This window comes from Dryobates pubescens, chromosome 23 (genome assembly GCF_014839835.1).
Source record: "Dryobates pubescens isolate bDryPub1 chromosome 23, bDryPub1.pri, whole genome shotgun sequence".
Lineage (NCBI taxonomy): Eukaryota > Metazoa > Chordata > Aves > Piciformes > Picidae > Dryobates > Dryobates pubescens.
The window spans coordinates 7,997,743-8,018,921 of NC_071634.1; the positions used below are offsets into that span (position 1 = coordinate 7,997,743).

The 21,179-nt window shown below is 42.9% G+C and overlaps 1 protein-coding gene across 3 annotated transcripts in view; it reads left to right on the top strand.

Moving 5' to 3' along the window:
• ZFYVE28 (zinc finger FYVE-type containing 28) overlaps positions 1 to 21,179 on the top strand; it is a 125,327-nt gene that overhangs the window by 41,120 nt on the left and 63,028 nt on the right. For all 3 annotated transcript variants that reach the window (XM_054172380.1, XM_054172381.1, XM_054172382.1), the window contains exon 2: positions 17,832 to 17,972. In XM_054172380.1, coding sequence (XP_054028355.1) covers positions 17,832 to 17,972 — 141 coding nt within the window. The remainder of the gene's footprint in view (positions 1 to 17,831; positions 17,973 to 21,179) is intronic.

Genomic DNA, 21,179 nt, shown 5'->3' on the forward strand with positions numbered 1-21,179 from the left:
CTTTTTCTAAGCAAGCTTTTGCTAAAGAGATAGAGAATAAATCTTCCCCTCCAATACTGTTGACTGAAAGGTTTTGCTTTTCCTTAGATGTACATGAACACTGCTCTACAAATAGGAAAAGTCAATACAGCTATGAAGGCTTCTTTGGCTGTCTTGTTTGTTGTGCAGGTGGTATTTTCTCTCTTCTTCCTGCAGCATCAAAGGTTAGGTACCCGTGAAGATCTGTAAAGCTGGCTTTGCAGAGGAGTTCAAGAAAGGAGAAGGACATGTCAATGCTGCAAACTATCCAAAATCTTTCCCTGAGGATTTGATGGAGGCTCTCTGTGGACTTAGGCTGGATTGCTCTCACCTTGCAAAGAGATGTTCTTTACAATCATAGAATTGGTAGGGTTGGAAGGGAACTCGAGGATCATCCGGTTCCAACCCCGCTGCCGTGGGCAGGGACACCTCACACTACAGCATGTTGCTCACAGCCAGCCTGACCTTAAAAACCTCCAGGGATGAGGCTTCTATATCTTCCTGGGCAGCCTGTTCCAGTGTTTCACCACCCTCATGGTGTAAAATTTCTTCCTAACATCCAATCTGAATCTGCCCATTTCTATTTTATTTCTATTCCCCCTAGTCTTATCATTACTGACACCCTAAAAAGTCCCTCCCCAGCTTTCTTGTAGCCCCCTTCAGATACTGGAAGGCCACAACTGGGTCTTCTCAGAGCCTTCTCTCCAGACTGAACAGCCCCAACTCTGTCTGTTCTCATAGCAGAGCAGCTCCAGCCCTCTAATCATCCTTGTGGCTCTTTTCTGGACATGTTCCAGCACCTCTAGATCCTTCTTGTAATAGAGTCTCCAGAACTGAACACAGTACTCCAGATGGGGTCTCACCAGAGCGCAGTAGAGGGGGAGAATCACCTCCCTTGACCTGCTGGCTATGCTTCTCTTGGTGCAGCCCAGGATGTGATTGGCTTTCTCTGCTGCAAGTGCATGCTGGTGGCTCATGTTGAGCTTCTCATTCACCAGCACCCCCAGGTCCTTTTCTTCAGGGCTACTCTCAAGCCAGTCGCTACCCAGCCTATATCAGTGCTTGGGATTGCCCCAACCCAGCTGCAGGACCTTGCACTTGGTCTTGATGAACCTCATGAGGTTGTCATGGGCCCAATTCTCCAGACTGTCAAGGTCCCTCTGGATGGATCCCTTCCCTCCAGCTGTCTGCTGCACCATACAGCTTGGTGTCGTCAGCAAACCTGCTGAGGGTGCACTCGATGCCACTGTCCATGTCACCAACAAACACATTAAACAAGACAGGTCCCAGTACTGATCTCTGAGGGGCTCCACTTGGACATGGACCCATTGACAGCCACTCTTTGGGCATGGGCATCAAGCCACTTCTTTATCCACTGAATGGGCCTTCCATCAAACCCATACTGCACCAGCTTGGAGACCAGGATGTGGTGTGGGACAGTGTTGACGGCTTTGCTCAGGTCCGGGTAAATAATATCAGTTGCTCAGCCTTCATCTATTAATGTGGTCTTGTCATAGAAGGCCACCAGGTTTGTCAGGCAGGATTTGCCCTTGGTGAAGCTGGGCTGATTATACTCAATCACCTCTTTGTTATTCTGCTTCCAGGAGGATCTGCTCCATGATCTTACCAGACACCCTGTTTGCCCACAGTATTTTCTTTGTCTTAATTCTGCCTTTATAGTCACATTTCTCAGAACAAGAAGGTGGTTTTTGTTTTTGCTTCCTCTTTTCATCTACAATGAGTGAAATGGGATTTGGTAATTCAAAATTCCAGTTGTTTCTGTGCTAAAAATGTGAATTTCTGAGGATATAAGTTGTCTTGATGGTTCATTTCAATTCAAATATGTGATCATGAGCCAAGATTATTGTGCATTAAATTACCACACATTAACTGTGAAAGTCCACTCCTTCCCTCATTTTCTCGAATCACAGGTTTTGGGTTGTGCTTTGAAGCATCTAACAAATGCTGCTGCAAAGCTCTCTGTGGAATTGCTAATCCATAGTCTGAGTGCTACCCAGCTCCCTGCGTTGGGTGCACAGTGGGGCTTTCTGCTGCTTGATGTGTAGGGCTTGCCGAGGTCTATCTGGGACAGGAGGCCAGCTGTGACTACTCTGAAGGCTCTTGTGAAGCCAGGCTGAAGGGACATCTTTTCTATGCTAAAGCACTCAGCTGGACTTGTCCTTGTTTAAACGATGTTCATGCACTGGGTGCCTTTGACCCAACTTAGTTTGGTGTGTGCGCTGTCCCCTTTTCAGGGAGTTCTTTTATGTAGATAATCTTAGTGGCTTTTCTGCTTTGTATGCTGCAGTCTGTTGTCTTGATTCCTTGGATTTTTTCCAATTCTTAGTCTGCAAGTGGAAATCTGTCCAAGCGTCAGTGTGTATTCAAAGGCTTTTATTTACGTCTGCTTCTGCATGTAAACAATATGCAGCAGCAGCATCTTTTCAGTGTCCTCTTAGCAGAGGACATTGGTAGACTGATTGCTAAAACAGACACTTCTGTTGTTCTTAATTGTCTTCATTATTTGCTGGAGAGAGCCAAATGCCTCTGCTTGCCCCCCCTCCCCCCCTTCAGAATTTGCATGCAAATACTCTGAACACTTGCAAATACTTTTGTTTCAGCATTGCACTGTCTCCATGCTTAATGCTTGCAGAATATTTGTGACAAAATTCTGGAGGAAACCTCAAGACTCAGGGATGCTTACTGATATCTGGAGCTTTCTTGGCTTGGCTTTCTTGGTTTCTGGAAGTTGCTTTTCCCAGCAAGCATTGATTCCTACACCTTTGTTCCATCTGAAGGGGACCTACAGGAAGGCTGGGGAAGGATTGTGTAGAAGGGGCTGTAGTGATAGGACAAGAGGTCTTTAACCCTGAGAGTGGTGAAATTCTAGAACAGGCTGCCCAGAGATGTGTGGGGGCTTCATCTCTGGAGGCATTCAAGGTCAAACTTGATGGGGCTCTGAGCAACCTGATCTAGTTGGAGATGTCCCTGCTGACTGCAGGGGGATTGGACAAGATGAGCCATGAGGGTCCCTTCCAATCTGATGCGTTCAGTGATTCATTGACCCTCTCTGGTGCTTGTCTCTGTTTTGGTTTGGATGGTCCCTTTTTGTAGGTCCTGTATGCTAACAGGCAGGCTCCACGTGAGGCCTTTGCTTCTTGTTTGTTTGGGTTCTTCCTAAACTCTTTTTTTTCCTTGAGGCTTGCTGTGAGGTTGAAGCTTCGAGGCTAGAGATAGTTTCTCAGGGTGATTTGGTAATGCTGCAGTATCGACAGATTATGATGAAGCCTACTTAGAATTACAGTCATACAAATTATTGTATTAAGGTTGGTTATTAAACTGCAGAGGGGGACACAGTAGCTTTTGGAAAGCTAATGACTCAGGTTATTTCCAGGCTGGAAGGGAGTTAGATGTTTTGTTAGTAACTGGAAGATGGAAAGTATGAGGAGCGGCATAAAACTGCCGGCTTGTCTGCTCTTAAGAATTTGTTGGCACCTCCATATTAATGTGCTGAGAGGATTGTTTTTATTGCCAGTGATTCTGTCATTCTCTCAAGGTGCCACAGACCAAGTAGCTATTGTCCAATAATTGTTTTGTGAACGTGAGATAAATAGGATGAGCAAGGAGTTAAGAGGTTTTATTTCAGCTCAGGAAGGGGAGCCATTCTGTTTTATCAGTTCATTATCAACGAGCAGTTCAATCTGTCAGGTTGGTGCTTTATGTGAACTTTTCCAATGGCAACCAGCAAAGATTTTTTTTTTTACTCTTTTTTTTTTTTCCTCTCCTTGTATATTAATCTCTAAATCTGTCAAAGTCTGCCTGCAGCCTGGCTGTTCATCCATATGCTGCTGAAGGCTGAAAGAAAGGGAGCACAGCTAGTTCTTAGGCAGAAGTATTTGTGCTCTGGAATGCTGGATTGGGAGGGCTGATTAGCATTTCTGGGAAATCTTTGTGCTTCATTATTACATGGTGCAAAATTTCACCTGGGTACGTGCAAACAAGTTCCTATTTATCTTAGCAGGGTAGTGTGATGTCTGAATGGCAGCAGCTAACAATGAAACCCTGGATGTGGCTCACTTTTTAGCATCTTGCAGAACAGTTTCTCGAGGCAGTGTAACCCTTCCTGTGTAAAGCCAACACTCACTAGGGAGCCTTGGGTAGAATTTCACATTCTTACTGAGGAATCAACTTGAAACATTACTTTTTTTTCTCCTTTTCAGTGTGCTGCAGTGGTTTTGTAGCTTTTTTTTAAACTGAGCCAAAATAACCATAACAGCTCTTTGTGGGTATAGGAACCAGATGTCTAGCTTCCTGGAAATGTCTAGATGTCCTGATACAAGTATTTTGACTTCTGTTGGTGCAGGTGTGAACTCTCTAGGGTTAGAGGGTCATCTGGTCCTCTGAAACGATTTTGCAGCTGTCATTAGGAATGAAAATATTTCTGCTCATTATGGCCATATGCATTCTGCTGAGCACCTACTAGGATTTGGGGTTCAGGAAGAAAAGAATTTGTACTCCCAAAACCAATAAACCTGAGCATGTGTGTCTCTGGATATGACACCTTACAACTAAACCCAATCCCTAATCATGGAATAGTGGGCATCTGAGGCGACCTCTGGACATCAGCTAGTCCAACCCTGCTATTGAAGATCAGGTTGCCCAGGATTGTGTCCAGATGGATTTTGAAAGTCTCCAGGAAAGGAGATTCTACAACCTCTCTGGGCAGCCTGTTCCAGGGCCCTGCCACTTCCAAAGTAAAAGAGTTTTTGCCTTATGTTTAGGTATGATAATAATAATACCTAATGCTCAGGGGAGTGGTTTTACTGTAGCAAACTTTGTTTTTCCTTTGGACTGTTTGGTATTATGCTTTTTCCCCTCTCTCTTCCTGGAGCACTGTGGCAGTTGATGCCTAAGTGAGATTTTTCTTGGCACAACCTGACAGACAAACCTAAGAAGTAGTCAGAAAAAAACCCCAACCCTGCTACTTTTGACTCTTTTCCCAGCTAAGAACTGTGCTGATTTTTATGAATGGTGAGAAAATCCTCTGAGTGTTATCCCACTCTAGGTGGTGTTTCTGGTTAGGCTGGATGAGGGTCTAGAAACCTCTGCATGGACTCAGTTGGGATTGTGAAGCAATAACCTGCCACTTTAGTCAGATGTCATGGTTTAAGCTCACTCAGCCAGCAACAAAGCACCGTGCAGCTGCTCACTCACTTGTACCCCACTCCAGTGGGATGGGGAGGAGAAAATCAACGTAAGGCTTGAAGGTTGAGACAGAGGACAGAGAGGGCTCACTCACCAGTTATGGTCACAGGCAAAAGACTCTGGTGAAACCCTTGAGTACAATTCCTGGTTTTGGCCTGATTTTAAGCAGATACAGAGAAAGCACATGTTTGAAATGAAGTGCCCTAAAGGTCTGATTTCTCTTATGTCCTCTGAAAAAAATCTGATGCTCTGGGTCCCATCCTCAACTGACGTCTTGCCTTTCCTGTACTGTTGCTCTCAACCTAACTGCTGCTTCTCAGGAAGCAACTGTAAATAATGTACCTCCAGCTAAAAATATTCACTGGAGTGTTCCTCCATGTTTTTACTTTGTCAGGTCCTCCACAGCAGGAATTCCTTGCTTTTTGGTGAGGAGCCAAGTGCTTTGTATTGGAAAGGTGAAGGAAGGTAGAAAATGGAAGAGTGCTGTAGCCAGACTTGGAGGTAAAATGCAGGCAAGTGGACCTCATACATGAGCAGGGACATGGCTTAGTAAGTGAAGACGACCACTCTGCCAAACCAAAATCCTCTGTGCTGTGGCTGTACTTCAACTGGTTAGATGTGGCTTCTGGCAGCCTTTGAGAGGATCCAGAGAATGAGTGAAAAGCTTGCTTTGTGTAGTTCCAGCTGTTCTGTAGTGTTACTCTTCAGCAGGATGTTTTTATGGGAACTGTAGTCTGGCTGCAAGGGTTTTTGGAAGTGGCTTTGGTAAGGGCATTGTCTTTTTCCAAATGGCAGTCTCCTGTATTGAGCAATGCTTGTGGTGAGAGACAGTAGGGCAAGGCTTTATTACAGCATCATCCTTTGCAAGTCAGAATAAATTCCTCACCATGGGCAATGGAATGTATGAGAGACATGTTGTTGTCTTCTACAACTCATGGCTGAAGTGCCTAATGGTGCTCTGCTGGGGTGTTTCCATCTGTTGCAGAGGATGGTGGATACATGGGCAGGAATGTTGAATAAGTGCTGGCCTGGGCAGAGTAAAGTAAAAAAGAGCTTTTGTCTTCAAACTCTGACTTTTTTTTTTTCCCCCCTCCATTTAAAAAAAAAAAAAAGTCTCTTGCTTTAAGTTCTGTACAACAAGTCTTTCTGTAGAGTAGAATAGAATTAACCAGGTTGGAAGAGACCTTTGAGGTCATAGAGTCCAACCTATCATCCAATGCTGTCTAATCAACTAAACCATGACACCAAGCACCCCATCCAGTCTCTTCCTAAACACCTCCAGGGATGGTGACTCTACCACCTCCCTGGGCAGCACATTCCAATGGCCAATCTTTCTTTCTATGAAGAACTTCCTAACATCCAGCCTAAACCTCCCCTGGTGCAGCTTGAGACTGTGTCCTCTTGTTCTAGCGCTGGGTGCCTGGGAGAAGAGACCAACCCCCACTTGGCTACAACCTCCCTTCAGGGAGTTGTAGAGAGCAAGGAGGTCTCCCCTGAGCCTCCTCTTCTCCAGGCTAAGCAACCCCAGCTCCCTCAGCCTCTCCTCACAGGGCTGTGCTCCAAACCCCTCCCCAGCTTTGTTGCCCTTCTCTGGACATGTTCCAGCTAGTCAACATCTTTCCTAAACTGAGGAGCCCAGAACTGGACACAGGACTCAGGGTGTGGCCTAACCAGTCTTGAGTACAAGGGCAGAATGACCTCCCTGCTCCTGCTGGCAGTATGTCCAGAGAGAAATTGTGTGTTGAGAGACATCTCCCATTTGTTCTATGCTGGAAATAACAAGGTTTTGTTGGGCCATCTGGAACACTGGGCTGGGTGCATGTTCAACTGGGACAGTCATGCAGAGCCACACATGAGAAGAGCAAGTGGCACCCTGATGATGGTGGGGTGGCAGACCACAGCCTCCTTCACCTTCTTCCTAGTAATTTAGGGTGTATGAGACAGGCTCTTGACGTACATGTCTGCTCTTCACAAGTGCTAATGGCATTGTGGTTAGAAACATATATAATCATTAGGAAGTCTAGCAGTCTCCTGGTTTTTCATGTTTTGTCTAATGAAATTATTTCCTGGGAAATGAAGATGTTTGTAATGGCTCCTCTGGTAATTTAGCAAGTCTCTCTTCACAGGTAATGTGGTTGTTCCCCTTATGGAATAAAATAACTTGCGTAGCTTGCTTGCAATTGTGTTTTACCAAGACAATTATGTGTATACACAAGAGCTGTTAATGTGATTTTCCTAATTCAAGTTGCCTCATGTACTCTGGATTGATCTTGTTAGGAGGCCTGCACTCGTCATGGCTTCAGAAGTTAGCTTTGAGGTTTGCTGCTCAGAGGTCACCAGTAAGGTGAAGGGCTGGCTTTGCCATGAACCTCAAGATACAAATCTCACCTCTCAGAAAAGTATTTGGCACATAAATCCATCTTTTCAATGATCTTCAATGTATTTCCTGCTTATATTTGTCCCATTCTCAGCTCAAGTACTTGGTTTAGCTTCTGTCTTAGCCTGGGTGGGTTGGTTTGTGCTTTTTTGTACCCTGCACTTCAGTTTTTCATTGGCTTCCTTGTCACAGTACTTAAGCATTCAGTGTCAAACAGTGGCTACTACAGTCCACGTGTGGTTTGAGTGCACTTTAAACTCAGAAGCTGCCCATTTCAAACTGGTCTTTCTGAGATGACCTGCATTCATAGACCTCCTGGACATTAAGTTTTGCCATCATAGAATCAATAAGGTTGGAAAAAACCTCAAAGATCATCAAATCCAACCTGTGATCCAAAACCTCATGACTACTAAACCATGGCACCAAGTGCCACATCCAATCCCCTCTTGAACGCCTTTAGGGACAATGACTCCACCACCTCCCTGGGCAGCACATTCCAATGGCGAACAACTCTCTCTCTGAGAGCCTAAACATCCCCTGGTGCAGCTTGAGACTATGTCCTCTTGTTCTGGTGCTGGGAGAAGAGACCAACCCCCTCCTGGCTGCAACCTCCCTTCAGGTAGTTGTAGAGAGCAATAAGGTCTCCCCTGAGCCTCCTCTTCTCCAGGATAAACAATTCCAGCATCATGTTTGGACAGATTGTTTTGCTATATGTGGAATAAATAGGTATATGTTGCATATCCCCAGAATGAGTTATGGGGATGCCATCAGTCAGTACTTTTACCACCTTGCTGTAATTACACCCCCCACTATGGTTAATGTCCTCTCTTTTGTTCTATTGGGGCCTGAGTCTTCCTTTGGCCGCATGATTAGCTGAGCAGTAGCTTCTTGGAGAGTAGAAGTATAATGCCAGCTTGATTTACGTGGCTGTGTTTTCAGTCCATTTCAAAAACATAATTGTGTTTTGCTGAATATAAATCATCTTTGATACCTTTCCAAAATCCATGCATATCCCCAAACTTAATCAGTTCCAGGCTATATTCTTCTGCCTGTCACGGCAGTTGAGAAATTCCGGACTCCTTTTCTTCCTCTCAAATAAATAAAGTAAATGAATAAAATTTGTTTCTCAATACATACTGTAATTATGGATGTTAGTCATGATTTTGAATAGTGCTTGTGTTCACAGAGCAATTTTGGCATGTGGTAACATCATCCTCTGAAGTTAATGGGTCTTCCTAAACAGAGCCTTCAATTCATAGCATCCTAGAATGGTTTGAGTTGGAAGGAACATTCAAGATCATCAAGCTCTAAGCCCCTTGCCATATTCAGGGACATCTTCTAGAGCAGCTTGCTCAAGGCCCCATTCCACCTGCTGTTGAACACTGCTAAGGCTTGGAACCTCCATGGCTTTTCTGGGGAACCTGTTCCAGTGCCTCACCACCCTCCTGGGGAAGAATTTCTTCCTCATGTCTTATCTCACTCGAGCTTCTTCTGGTTTGAAGCAATTATCCCTTGTCCTGTAACTCCATGCTGTACTCAAAAGTCTTTTTCCAGCTCTCCTGTAGGCCCCCTCAAATCCTGAAAAGCTGCTCTAAGGTCTTTCTAGAAGCCTTCCCTTCTCCAGGCAGAACAACCCCAACCCACTGATCCCATCCTCATAAAAGAGGTGCTCCAGCCCTATGATCATCTGTGTAGGAATGTCCCTGACTGGGATGTTGAGGCTGTGTTAGGGCAGTGGTGGTAGAGAAGGAAGTTCAGCTGTGGTGGAAGATGAGGGTTACTATTGTCTGCTGATGAAGACTTGCAGTAGGTGCCTGCATGGAAATTGAAGTGAGTTGCATATGTATGAGTTAATATTTTTGCATTACTTAAGCATGCTTCATTTTTCAGAGCTCAGATGTCTCTTTCTTTTCTTGGTGTCTCCAACATAGTGTTGATTATGTAAGAATATATTTTTCTAATGCTAAGGCAGACGAGTTTCAACCCTGTTTGTGTCCAAGCATTGTATGACAATAAGCATCACAGGTAATGTGTTTCCTTGCTTCCTGCAATTAATGCCTTTGCCTCTTGTGTTGTAGAGCAGAAATGAGCAGAAAAAACCCCAAACACTTGGCAACCAGACACTGGCAGAGTGCGTTTGGGGAGAACCTGAACATGTGTAGTTATGATGTCAAAGTGATATTGCTGATTGATAAAGGCAATAAGCTGCCTGTATTGCAGCTTTTCTGAAAGCTGGCTGTGGGAATGTGGGAAAAGAAGCCTCTCTTCATTAAATAGGCAGCACCATAATTGCATTGGGTTTCTAATTACCTAAACAGGCAGCAAACATGTCTGTGCAACTTGATCCTGCCAGAGGAGCCAATATGTGATTTGAAATCCTTGTATGAAGCACAAGTGTAGTGACTGGGGGGTTTGGGAGGGGTTCTTTTTTTGTGCAGGGGAGAGGTGTGTGTACCTTCATTTTTCCTCTCAAATAAATAGAGAACTGTCCATTTTAGGAACATATATAACACAAAAGCATTTATGTATTTGCCTTCTGCTTAGCTTTTGTGCATTCCTTGTGTTGGTTTAAAAGGAACTTGTTTGGTTGAGGAAGGGGAAAATAGCTGAAGACTGATACAGCTTATCCAACATGCATGCTGATGAGAAATGGTGGGGACTAGAACTGTGTGCTGAGCTAGCACAGCAAGCAGGAATGGCTGTACAAACACATTTGTTTCCCAGGAGAGAGTTTCTGCGTGACCAGAAGACCAAGGACAGACCTTGAGGATATTGTCTGAAAAGAACCAGGAACGTCTTATTGAGCAAAAAAACATTAATTCAGCCTGGGGGTGGGAGCAGGGACACAGGGGAGCCTTTTCCCATCTACTGGCATCCAGTTCAGTCTCTGTTCTCCAGCAGATGCATGCTTTTGATGTACTTGAATACATGATTTTTTTGATGCGTGTTTTGAAATCCTTTGTGGTCCTTCTGTTGTCCTGCTTTTGGTCAGCCTGGTACCTTCCTCTGCTCTTCTTCTTGCCCGTCTTTGGTGATTTTAAAAGCCATTATTCTTGTTCAAGGATCCTAATCTCAGTATCAAGTCCTTAAAAGCAATGAAGTTCTAAAAGCTCCCTTAAACTTTAGGTAGGTCTGTGCCTAAAAGCAGGCAGGAACTTTCTGCAGAGAGGTGGTGGTAAGTATTCCAGCTGAAGGACTGTCTGGAGTGCATTGTTATTAGGCATGGATGAACCTCCACAGAAAGGTGGTGTGGTGAGCCCAGGATAGACATCAGCTGAAGCTTGCTGTTACCTGGCAAACAGGATAGAAGACCCTATTTGATTGATGGTGGAACTCAGAAAGCTACTTGTTTATATGATTTAGCTGAAATAGCGGAAATGGGATCAAAAGATTTACTTACACAGACGTTCATTTGAAGTTGCCATCAGAAGACAGAAGCTGGGAGAGGTTTCTGTGCTGAGGGCCATAAGAGTAGTTTCTTTCATCACTGGGCTTGAACAGATGTGTTTGGGAACCAAGTTGTGATGAAATCTTTGTTGCAGTGATTGATTGTGCTGATGATGCGATGCCAAGGTAGTTAAATCCTGAACATCTGGCAAGGTGTTCAACCTGAGCTTATTGAAAGCCTCCTGCAAGGCAAATGAGGTTATATATGAGCAGCTTTACACAGAGGCCTGGGCTTTTTATTACAGTACAATACAGAACACCTCATCACAAACAAGGTTGCTGAGGCAAAGAAAATTCAAGTTACACTTCCAATAGGAAGAAACCCAAGTAATGTGCTATGCCTGTCACTACCTGAGAAAGACTATGGAGTAACTCTTTTATAGTCAGCAGGCTTAAACTTGTTGCTGGGTCAACTTTCCCTCTTGTTAGAGTTTCATCTGTGCCCTGGTTAGATATTTATTTCATGATCCGGAAGTAAAATGGTAGGTTGTTCAAAACAGATCAGGACTGAACAGCCAGGCAAAATTTGTTATTCTGTCAGGTCTGCTAAGCACGAGTGAAATACTGGATCTGCAGATGTGGGAGAGAAAAGTCCTGTTGGATGTGAAGTCATAGAACAGTTTTGGTTGGGAAAGCCCTTTAAGGTCATCCAGTCCAGCCATTCTCCAACACTGACAAGTCTGCTGCTAAACTGTGTCCCTGTCCTCACCTCTTTGAAGCATCTCCAGGCATGGGGATACAACCACCCTGTGCATGTTAAACCAAGATGGAACTGAAAAGGGGCTGCAAATAAATCCTTCAGCTGCACAAACAGGGGCTTTAGGGAGGTTTTCATTGTTGTTTTGGGGCTGGGCTTTTGTTTTGTTTGCTTCTTTTTGGTTGATTGGCTTTTGGGTTTTTGTGTGTGTGTGTTACTTTTAGAGCATTTTGGGTGATTTTTTTCTTTAGAACAGAAGTCTGATTCTGAAGGGAAAAAAGGATATAGCAAACTAATAATTAGAAAGACATTAACACTGAGGACATGTCTAAGAAGAGATCTTTGTTTGCCTCAGTGTTCAGGAATTGCTATAAATGTTTAGACATCCATAAAACGTGTTCTGACGTAGCTGTAGTGGGTTAAAGAGGCTTCTAATGCAGAAAGCTGTGAAGGCATGCAGCACAGCAGGATGGTTTGCATTACTGGAGGAGAAGTAGTTGGGTGCCACTTCCCAATGCCACAGCATTCCTCTGTGTAAGGAGAGGCTGTAATCTGGAGCTGAACATGGTTGGTCAGCAAGCCCAGGGAACTTGACTGGTGCTCTTCCTCTTGATGGGGGACAAGTCACTGAAGACACTGCAGAATCTGTTTTCTTTGAAGAGATCCTTAGTATAATTTTTGAGCTTAAATACAAAAATCTAGACCAATCTGAAGCAAATTGCATAAAAGCATTTGGAGAGTGGTTTGGCCATTTCAAAATGTATCCTGACAAGCTGAATTTGCTGTTTCTGAGTAAATAGTTGTTCTTTAAACTTGATGTTCTTGCAGCAGCTGAGGATGAAATGTGATTATCTTGAGGTCAAAGTTTGAGATGTTAGCTGCAGGAAGAGGCTTCTGGTAAGTGTTTTACTAGTTCGGTGGGGTTGGTGGACCTTTATTAGCTGCTAGTGCCCACTTGGCTGCACTCACTCCTCAGCAAGCCAGAGGGAGAAAATAGGATGAAAAAGCTTGTGGGTCAAGATAGAGAGAGAGATCACTTGCCAGTTACCATCATGGGCAAAACAGACTCCATTTGGAGAAGATTGTTTAAAAATAGCCTGCCAGAGGGTGGGCACCGAGGTAGCATTGTGGATGACCAGCTCTTCACATGGAAGAAGTGGCTGCTCCATCACTTTTCAGGCCTGCTTAATGTGTTGACTTCTCTGCCGCAAACCCCCTTTTTCTCTTCCTGAAATCTGTCCCTTTTCCCCCTAGAAATGACTCAGCTGCAGGGCACTCTTCTTCATCAGAGAACGTGGCTGAAAGCCCAAGTAATAGGTGTTCAGCACATGCTGATGTGCTTCCCCCATGGAATATGGATTTGAGCACATGCTTTTCTAGATTAGTGTTATGAATGCTCAAAAATAGAAACTCTGCAGTGGCTTAGTCCATCAGGAGTGCAAACTGACTGCGTGGCAGTCTCAAATATTGGCAACTCCAGTTGCCTGTAACCACTATTAGCTTGTCCTTTTGTGGGGGGACTGGTTTTACACTCTTCTATAAGGGAAGCAAAGCACTAAAGTGTGTTTGGAGAGACTGTGCTAGTATTGCACTAACTTATTCACCAGTTTTTTGTTGGCTCATAAGTCACTATCTCACTGATTTTTATTTTTTAAAGTATTTATTTTGGGGTTTTTTTTTTGCTTCAGGTGCTGTTAGCCTTTCTGTTGTGCTAACAAGCTGTTCACCTGTCTTCCTCGCTTGTGTAATGATACTCTGTAGATAGAGCTGGCAAAGCTTTAACCAAGCTGTAGCTTTTCTCACAGTGCTTGGGTTTTTTAGCTATCCTCATGCTCAATTACCAATCATGGAATCCTAGGCTGCTTTGGGTTGGAAGGGACTTTCAAGATTTAGTTCTAACTCCTGGCATGAGCAGGGACACCTCCTACCCAGATCACCTTGCTCAAGGTCCCATCCAAGCTGCCTTTGAACGCCACCAGGCTTGGAGCCTCCACAACTTCTTTGGGCAACCTGTATGAGTGTCTCACCACCCTCTGAGGGAAGAATTTCTTCATGTCTCATCTCAATCCAGCTTCTTCCAGATTGAAGCCATTAGCCCTCATCCTGTCACTACATGTCCTTGTCAAAAGTCCCTCTCCAACTCTCCTGTAGCATCCTTCAAATCCCGTGAGGCTGCTCTACGGTCTCCCTGGCGTTTTCCCTTCTCCAGGCTGAGCCAACCCCAATTCTCTCAGCCGGTTTCCATAGCAGAGCTGCTTCAGCTCTCTCATCATCTTTCTGGTCACCTCTGGACCTGCTTTAACACTTGGGAGCCTGGAATAATAAATAATTCTAAGTAATGTGGATGGAACTATTTTAAGTGTTTTGCATAAACAAAGTGAAAATCGGCATTGAGCATGCTCCTATTTCTTAGCTTCTGCTACCAATTGGAACAAATTGAGTTTGGAAAGCTGTAGTTACTTGCTTTCAATGACCCCCTGCTAAGGGATTTAGAGGTTCATGCAGGTTTGTCTTGCCTGTGACCACATATGATTGACACAATGAATCAAAGAACACGCTACTAATCCCCACCAAACATAGCACACTAGAGGGAACTCAATTAAAACTTTTGTTCGCCCAATTTAAAAGATCAGCCACATGGGAGCTAAGTATCTCAGCCTTACTTGTTGTGCTTGAGACCAGTCTTAATAAATTGCCTTATTTTGCTTCTGCAGTGCAATTTAGATGCTTATAAATCAGCAATCAAGCTTTGCCACAGTTCACAGCATCCCAGCGTGGTGGGGGTTGGAAGGGACCTCTGGGGATCATCTAGTCCAACCCTTCTCTTGAGGGGTCACGCAGAGCAGGTTGCCTGGGATCCCATCCACATGGGTCTGGAATCTCTCCAGAGGAGACTCCACAACCTTTTCTGGGCAGCCTGCTTTGCTGCTTCACACAAACTTCTGTGTCTTTGGCTAACAGCTTTGTCTAGAAAGTTTTAATGAATGTAGATAAATACTGAAGGAAAATGTAAAGTTGGAATAAAAATAATTGGGTAGGGAAGATGTTGACAGATGCTTTACTGAGCCTTACTTAATGAATACAGAAATGTAGAACTAAACAAAATTGAATCTCCTAGTTCAGTTGTAGGCTCTCTAGATAACTATGATTACTTTGATTTTTGTTTGTTTCCTTGACCATTTATCATGAGCTTTATCCTTCTCCCTAGGCAGCTTTATATTGAGGCTAGACTGAGGGCATTATTCAAGACTGTAAATGCTTGACATCTTACACTGAGACTTTTATTAAAGACAACAGTGAGAGAATTAAGAGGAAGAAGCTTGTTCCTGGAAATGCTCTCTGGTTTTGTAGAAAGTGCTTTTTTAGAGAAGAAAAAGAACCCCTAACCTTCATTACTTACATTGCAACTGCCTGGAAAGATGTGTTGGATGATAGGTTGGACATGATGATCTTGAAGGTCTCTTCCAACCTGGTTAATTCTATTCTATTCTATTCTATTAATTTCTGACTTGCCTCAGAAATGGGGTGGTGATGCAGGAAGGTGCTGGGCAGTGTGGCAGCTCACAGCAGTGTTGAAGGTAGCCTTGGACTCGCTCTATTCACACGCAAATAAAAGCTGTAGGAACGGGAGCGTGCGCCTCTGTTTTCAGGGAGAATCGTGGCTGTGTCATTAAATTGCTGACTGAGAGCCAATTCAGTACAGAAAACTGAGGGTATATTTAGCATCACTTATAAGACTAAATCTTTCTCCTTAAGTCTTAGGGCAACAAAATACATGCAGCAGTTAACTCCTTGATCCTGTCAAGTGTGCAGGGTGTACACTGCTCTCTTCAAAAGCTGTGCACGCTACGTTGTTCCCTTTCAGGGAGTAAAATGCTGTGCCGGTTTTAATGCTGTTGTGCTGTGGAAGCCTGAAAGAATTCTTCTGCAGGATGTGTCTTGTGTGGATTAAAATAGGGAGTTTAACAATGTGGTGTGCCTTCTGTTGAACTTTTTTTAATAGGAAGCAAAAGCAATGTCTCTCTTGTTGGCATTTGTTGTGCTCTCACCACTTGAGAACCTGTGTTGCTGCTGGGGGAAGGTTGCTATTAATCTTTCTGTGTGATTACAGACAGCTCAGTCTTCTGGACTGGGTGTGTGAAGGATGGGGTTCACCTCTCCAAAGCACCTTTATCATAGAATTGTTTAGGCTGGAAAGGATTTCTAAGATAGAGCCCAACCGTGATCACCTCTATTAGTGGCTTAAACCTGTTGTTTGGTGATGGCAGCGTTTCTGATCCCACCGCATCTCTATGCCTGTCCCTTAAGAGCTTTGTTTTATTCTTTTCCACTGCTGTAATTATTTTGTTACAGAAAATATGACGGTTCACAACATAAACCACTGCAGGTACAATGAGGAATTGTATGTCCTGTGCCATTTCTTGCATTTGGTGATGTCTTCTCAAGTGATGATCATCATCTGGTTTGCTGTTGACTTGTTTCTTTGCTGTTATTCCTCTTTCTGCTGGTACATGTTTTGTTCTGATGTAGTTACCTTGTACTTCGTTAGTTGTCATTTAAAATGTGTTGCTATTTGGTAGTTTCTATTATTTGCTAGTCTTGAATTATTTTTGCTAGCTCATATAAATGTTTTCTTTTTACCCAATAGTTTCCTTTATTTGGAAGTTCTTTCCTATCTATTTTTCTCCTCCTCAATATTTCAACTTCTCTAAGTTAGATCCATGCAACTAAGTTCTCATTTTTACTGGTTCTATACATAACCTGGTCCTTGTAAAAGGATCTTTTGTGTTTCACTCTTCATTGCATTGGGAATCATTTTCAGATACTTTGCAGCTATTTGTTTTCTGTTGTGTCAGGAGTTTTTTTCTTTCATCTGGTAACAACTCATTCCCAGCCTGCAGTTTGTACAGTCTTAATGTTTCTTATGCTTTGATTAAACCCAACTATTTTTGGTTTGTACACATCTCCTGCCTATCTTGGCTGTTACACTGTGTCCTTCTTAAGAATAAAAGGAAGTTGCACCTGACTGAGCCCATGAATCTTTTACCAAGTTGCTGGCACCTGCAAAAAGCTGTTTCCTCCCTCCTCCCCCTTGTGTCTCCTTTCTCTTCTAACAGTTGAAATTCTTATCTTCTGATACGAATCTCACACTGATCTGTTACATTACAACCCCCCAAACCCTGACCAAACAGAACCACAAACCAAAACCCCCAACACAACAAATCCCTTCATGGTTTAAACTTGCTTCTCAACGTTTTTGATGATGCATTCCTTTCCCCCCCCCCCCCTTCTTTCTATTATAGTTGCTGGTTTGTGTTTATGTGGGGGGGGAAAAAATCCATTGTGATAATTCTGTTCTTCACCACTTGGAAGACTTTTGCTGTGGTTTTCTCTCTGTAATGCCTCATTTAGTCTTATTGCTTGCTCTGTGAAATCTTTGCATCTTTTTGGTCCCAGTAATCAATTTGATAGATTCGGAGTCTTTCCCTTCTGTGACTTGACCTTTGTGATCCTCAAGGTGAGGATTCTGACCACACAGCGCTGTGCATCATGTGGTAGGGGGTCCACAGTGCTTGAGAAATGACCACACTGCTTGATAGATTTCACAGAATATATCTGGGTGGAAGAGACCTTTGAGGTCATCCAGTCCAACCTTTGACCCAGCACTGAAGAGTCAACTCCAAACCATGTCCCTAAGCACCAGGTCCACATGCTGCTTGAACACCTAATTTTGGGGGGGAAGGTTGTTTGTTGTCATTTGGAAAACTACTGTCTGGGTTTGTTTAAGACTGAAATGTGCTTCTGTTCATTAAACAAAACTTGTGATCCAGTTGTTTGCTCCACCAAATAATTTTGCCACGAGTAGTGAGAATGCCGGGGTGGGTTTGAAGATGATGATAGCTGAGTAATGTCCTGAGTTTATCAGAGGGTTGTTTTTTTTACTTAAAGGTGGAAAAAAAATTGAGTCTGTTGAAGTATGTCAAGAGCATTCTTTTCCATGCTGCCACACTCATCTGCCTGTTATATTGCAAAGTGGGGTTTTATTTGCCAACGTAAGATTGTGTGTATCTCTTGTCTTCAATCCAGAGAACAGACCCACAGCTCCTTGCCCAGTTCTATTATGCTGATGAGGAACTAAATCAAGTAGCAGCCGAACTGGACAGTTTGGATGGAAGGAAAGACCCCCAGAGATGCACGCTGCTAGTCAACCAATTTCGCTCTTGTCAGGTAATCAAAGTGGCACCTTCATGGTTTTGTGGGTGGGTTTGTGTCCATTAAATGTATCACATGATTATTTATTGTATTAATTAACTTCTATTGTCCAAACCCTTTAAAATAACCCTTTGTTAGATAGGTGTGTGCCTTTCCTTAGTTTGCAGGGTATGGTTTTGTAAATGCCATCCATGAATTAAATCTTCTACATCTCATTCAAAACTGTTGATGCTTTCCCTTAAATAAGAACATACATTAAGGACTTTATTTCTTTTACATGCAATAAGCATACAGAGCTTAGTAAAATGAGAAACATTTCAGTCTTTCAGGCAATATAATGCAGCAGCCATGTCTCCTGTAGCTATACAGCTTTTGTACCTCCTGAATGTGGTAGCTTTTCATTAGTAAGTGAATAATGTGGAGACAGCTGCTGGCTTTTCTGGAAAGGATATTATCTACTTCATGCAAATAGTCTGGAAGATAAGAGGAACTGCTGAGGAACCAAGTAAAAGAGGGGGTTTATCTATAAATTATTTCCAAAGCATGACTTTGTCTCTAAGTTCCTGTTGTATAGTTCACCAAAAAGAAATAGTCTATTTGCTGAGGTTCTGGTTGTACTTTGAGTGAGACTTGGGGGATGAAGAAGCAGAAACTGCAAAACCCAACTCAACGAGATCTATCTCTCTAACTTGGGTGGTTTTGTGACTCATTTGTGGCTCTTACTAGGAAAAGCAATTAAGAAATTGAAAAGGACTTGAGAAAAAATTAATTTGGCTGTCACAATTTATTGGGTTCTAACCAGATTTTTTCAATCTTAAAATTCAAACTTTTAGAGGTAGAAACTACTTTTGTGGTATGCTTTGGTACTTGGTACTCCAGAAAAACTGACTGACTTTGGGTTATACTTCATCATCTGCTCACAATGACCACAGTTGTTGCATGGGAAACCACTGAGTCTTAATCATCCGTTGAAAACACAAGGTGAGGAGAGGAGAGAAAGAACAGTGTTTTATCTGTAGTTCAATTAGTGTTCTCTTCTTTTTGAGGTCCAGATGTCACAAGTTTTGTTCAAATCAGAAACTGCAGTATTTTCCTTGTGAAAGAGAACCTGACTACAGAATGCTTCTAATTTCTTTGATTACAAAGTGTTCTAACTTCCTCTTTGTAATATAAGATGATGCTTCATTTCTTAATGCACGATTATCAGCCCTAGATCAACATGAAAACATGACTTGTTGATATCTTGATTGAACGTTGGCATTGCAAACCTGAGACATGCTGGTGTCACTCCTAGAGCACTGGAAGGCTAAATGAGGACAGTGGAGCCAGGTCATGTTAAAAATGACTTTCCTCAGCATTTGTGAAGTATGGGACTATACTAGATCCAGTTCTGTAGGAATTAATGTAATGTGACATGTGTGACAATCAGGGGCTCTATAGTTCTTCCACATTCTTCAGCAGTGCCATCAGAGTATTGCTGCCAGTTCAGCTGGATTTCTTCTTTTAAACTTGAGTTGTGAAGGAGGATAAATTCTGCTATCATCCACTGAATTGTTTATGTATTCTCATGACTTAAACATGCTGCAGTTTGCCTTCTTTCTTCCATATGCACGTGGTAGGACCATGTTAGCAAGATTAACAAGAGGAGCAAATTAGTTATTTGGTGAAGTTTCTGTGCTTGGGGATTAAGTGTTTTCTACTGTTAGAAGCTTCTTCACTTAATCTCCTAAGAAAAAACCCTTTCATTTTTCTTTAATGCTGGAGAAGGATGATAAGACAGACAAGAAGACAAATTATGGTTGTCTTTTTAAGACAATTTTTAGCAGTGGAATTTAATTTTCCTTGTGACCTTAACATACTTGGAAGTTAAAATAAAAGCTGGCTTTTTCTATATGAAATAATTCATAAGTGGTAAATTATTTCATCTATTTTCAAGGGATATAACAGCAATGCTAGAACTGTGTGTACATCTAATTCAGATATGAATAATGGATTATTATGAAGAATATTTTGTGGAATCTTGAGCAACTTGGTTTTCTCAGGTGTCAGGTTGTCATAAATAAGTTTTTATTAAACAAAAGCCTTTAGATGCTGATCTCCATGTTATGCCTGGAGTGCAACAAGTACTTCTACATATGCCTGAAGGGAGGTTGTAGCCAGGTGGGGGTTGGTCTCTTCTCCCAGGCAACCAGCACCAGAACAAGAGGACACAGTCTCAAATTGCACCAGGGGAGGTTTAGGCTAGATGTTAAGAAGTTGTTCTTCCCAGAAAGACAGATTGGCCATTGGAATGTGCTGCCCAGGGAGGTGGTGGAGTCACCATCCCTGGAGGTGTTTAGGAAGAGACTGGATGGGGTGCTTGGTGCCATGGTTTAGTTGATTAGATGGTGTTGGGTGATAGGTTGGACTTGATGATTTCAAAGGTGTTTTCCATCCTGGTTAATTCTATTCTATATTAGAAGCAAGGATTACAAAATCTTTTGTTATAAATGTCAGACTGCCCTGTTGTGATTGTTAGTGTAGAATTTAACTACTAATTGCATGTCTTGAGTTCAAGGTGGTAGGAGGAAGATAAGCTGTTATCCATTAGGATAGCTTTAATAGTTCAGTCATGACTCCCAAGTTCCTTTAGGGGTGTAAAGATCCAGTGACCACCTCAAACTTTTCTTCTTTGGAAAGGCTTTGTATTGGCTCTTTGCAACACGACATTCTTGGTGGAAGAAATGAAGGCTTTAAGACAGTCAGTTGAAAAAATTAATCATTTTCAGAAGATTAGCAAGTTAGTCTTGCTTCAAAGAGTGTTGAAATGGTGGATATGAAAACAGCTTGTGATAAGCAGTTTGATGTTGGAGAGCAGGCGTTGGATGGTAGGCTTCACGAGTGCATGCTTTAGCACAGCTTGCACACAACTTCTCATTTTAAGGGCTTTGGGAAGTGCTTGTGTGAAATTAATTATACAGCAAGTGTGCTGTGTCAATTTAAGAATGCTTACCTTTTGCTTATGTCATCTTCTCCCTCCTGCTGGATGCCAAATTTTTCCAGAGCAGTGTTATTTTTCCCAACACTTTCAAGAGCAGTGTTGAGATGAACAGCAGCAGGATTACCCCAGGTACACAGTTCTTCCCCCTGCAGAGCAAGCTTTTTATATGGGTCATGGCTTAATTTCAAGTATGTATGTACAAAATCTGTGCCCTTAGTTTTGCCCAGAGAATACATTTTCAG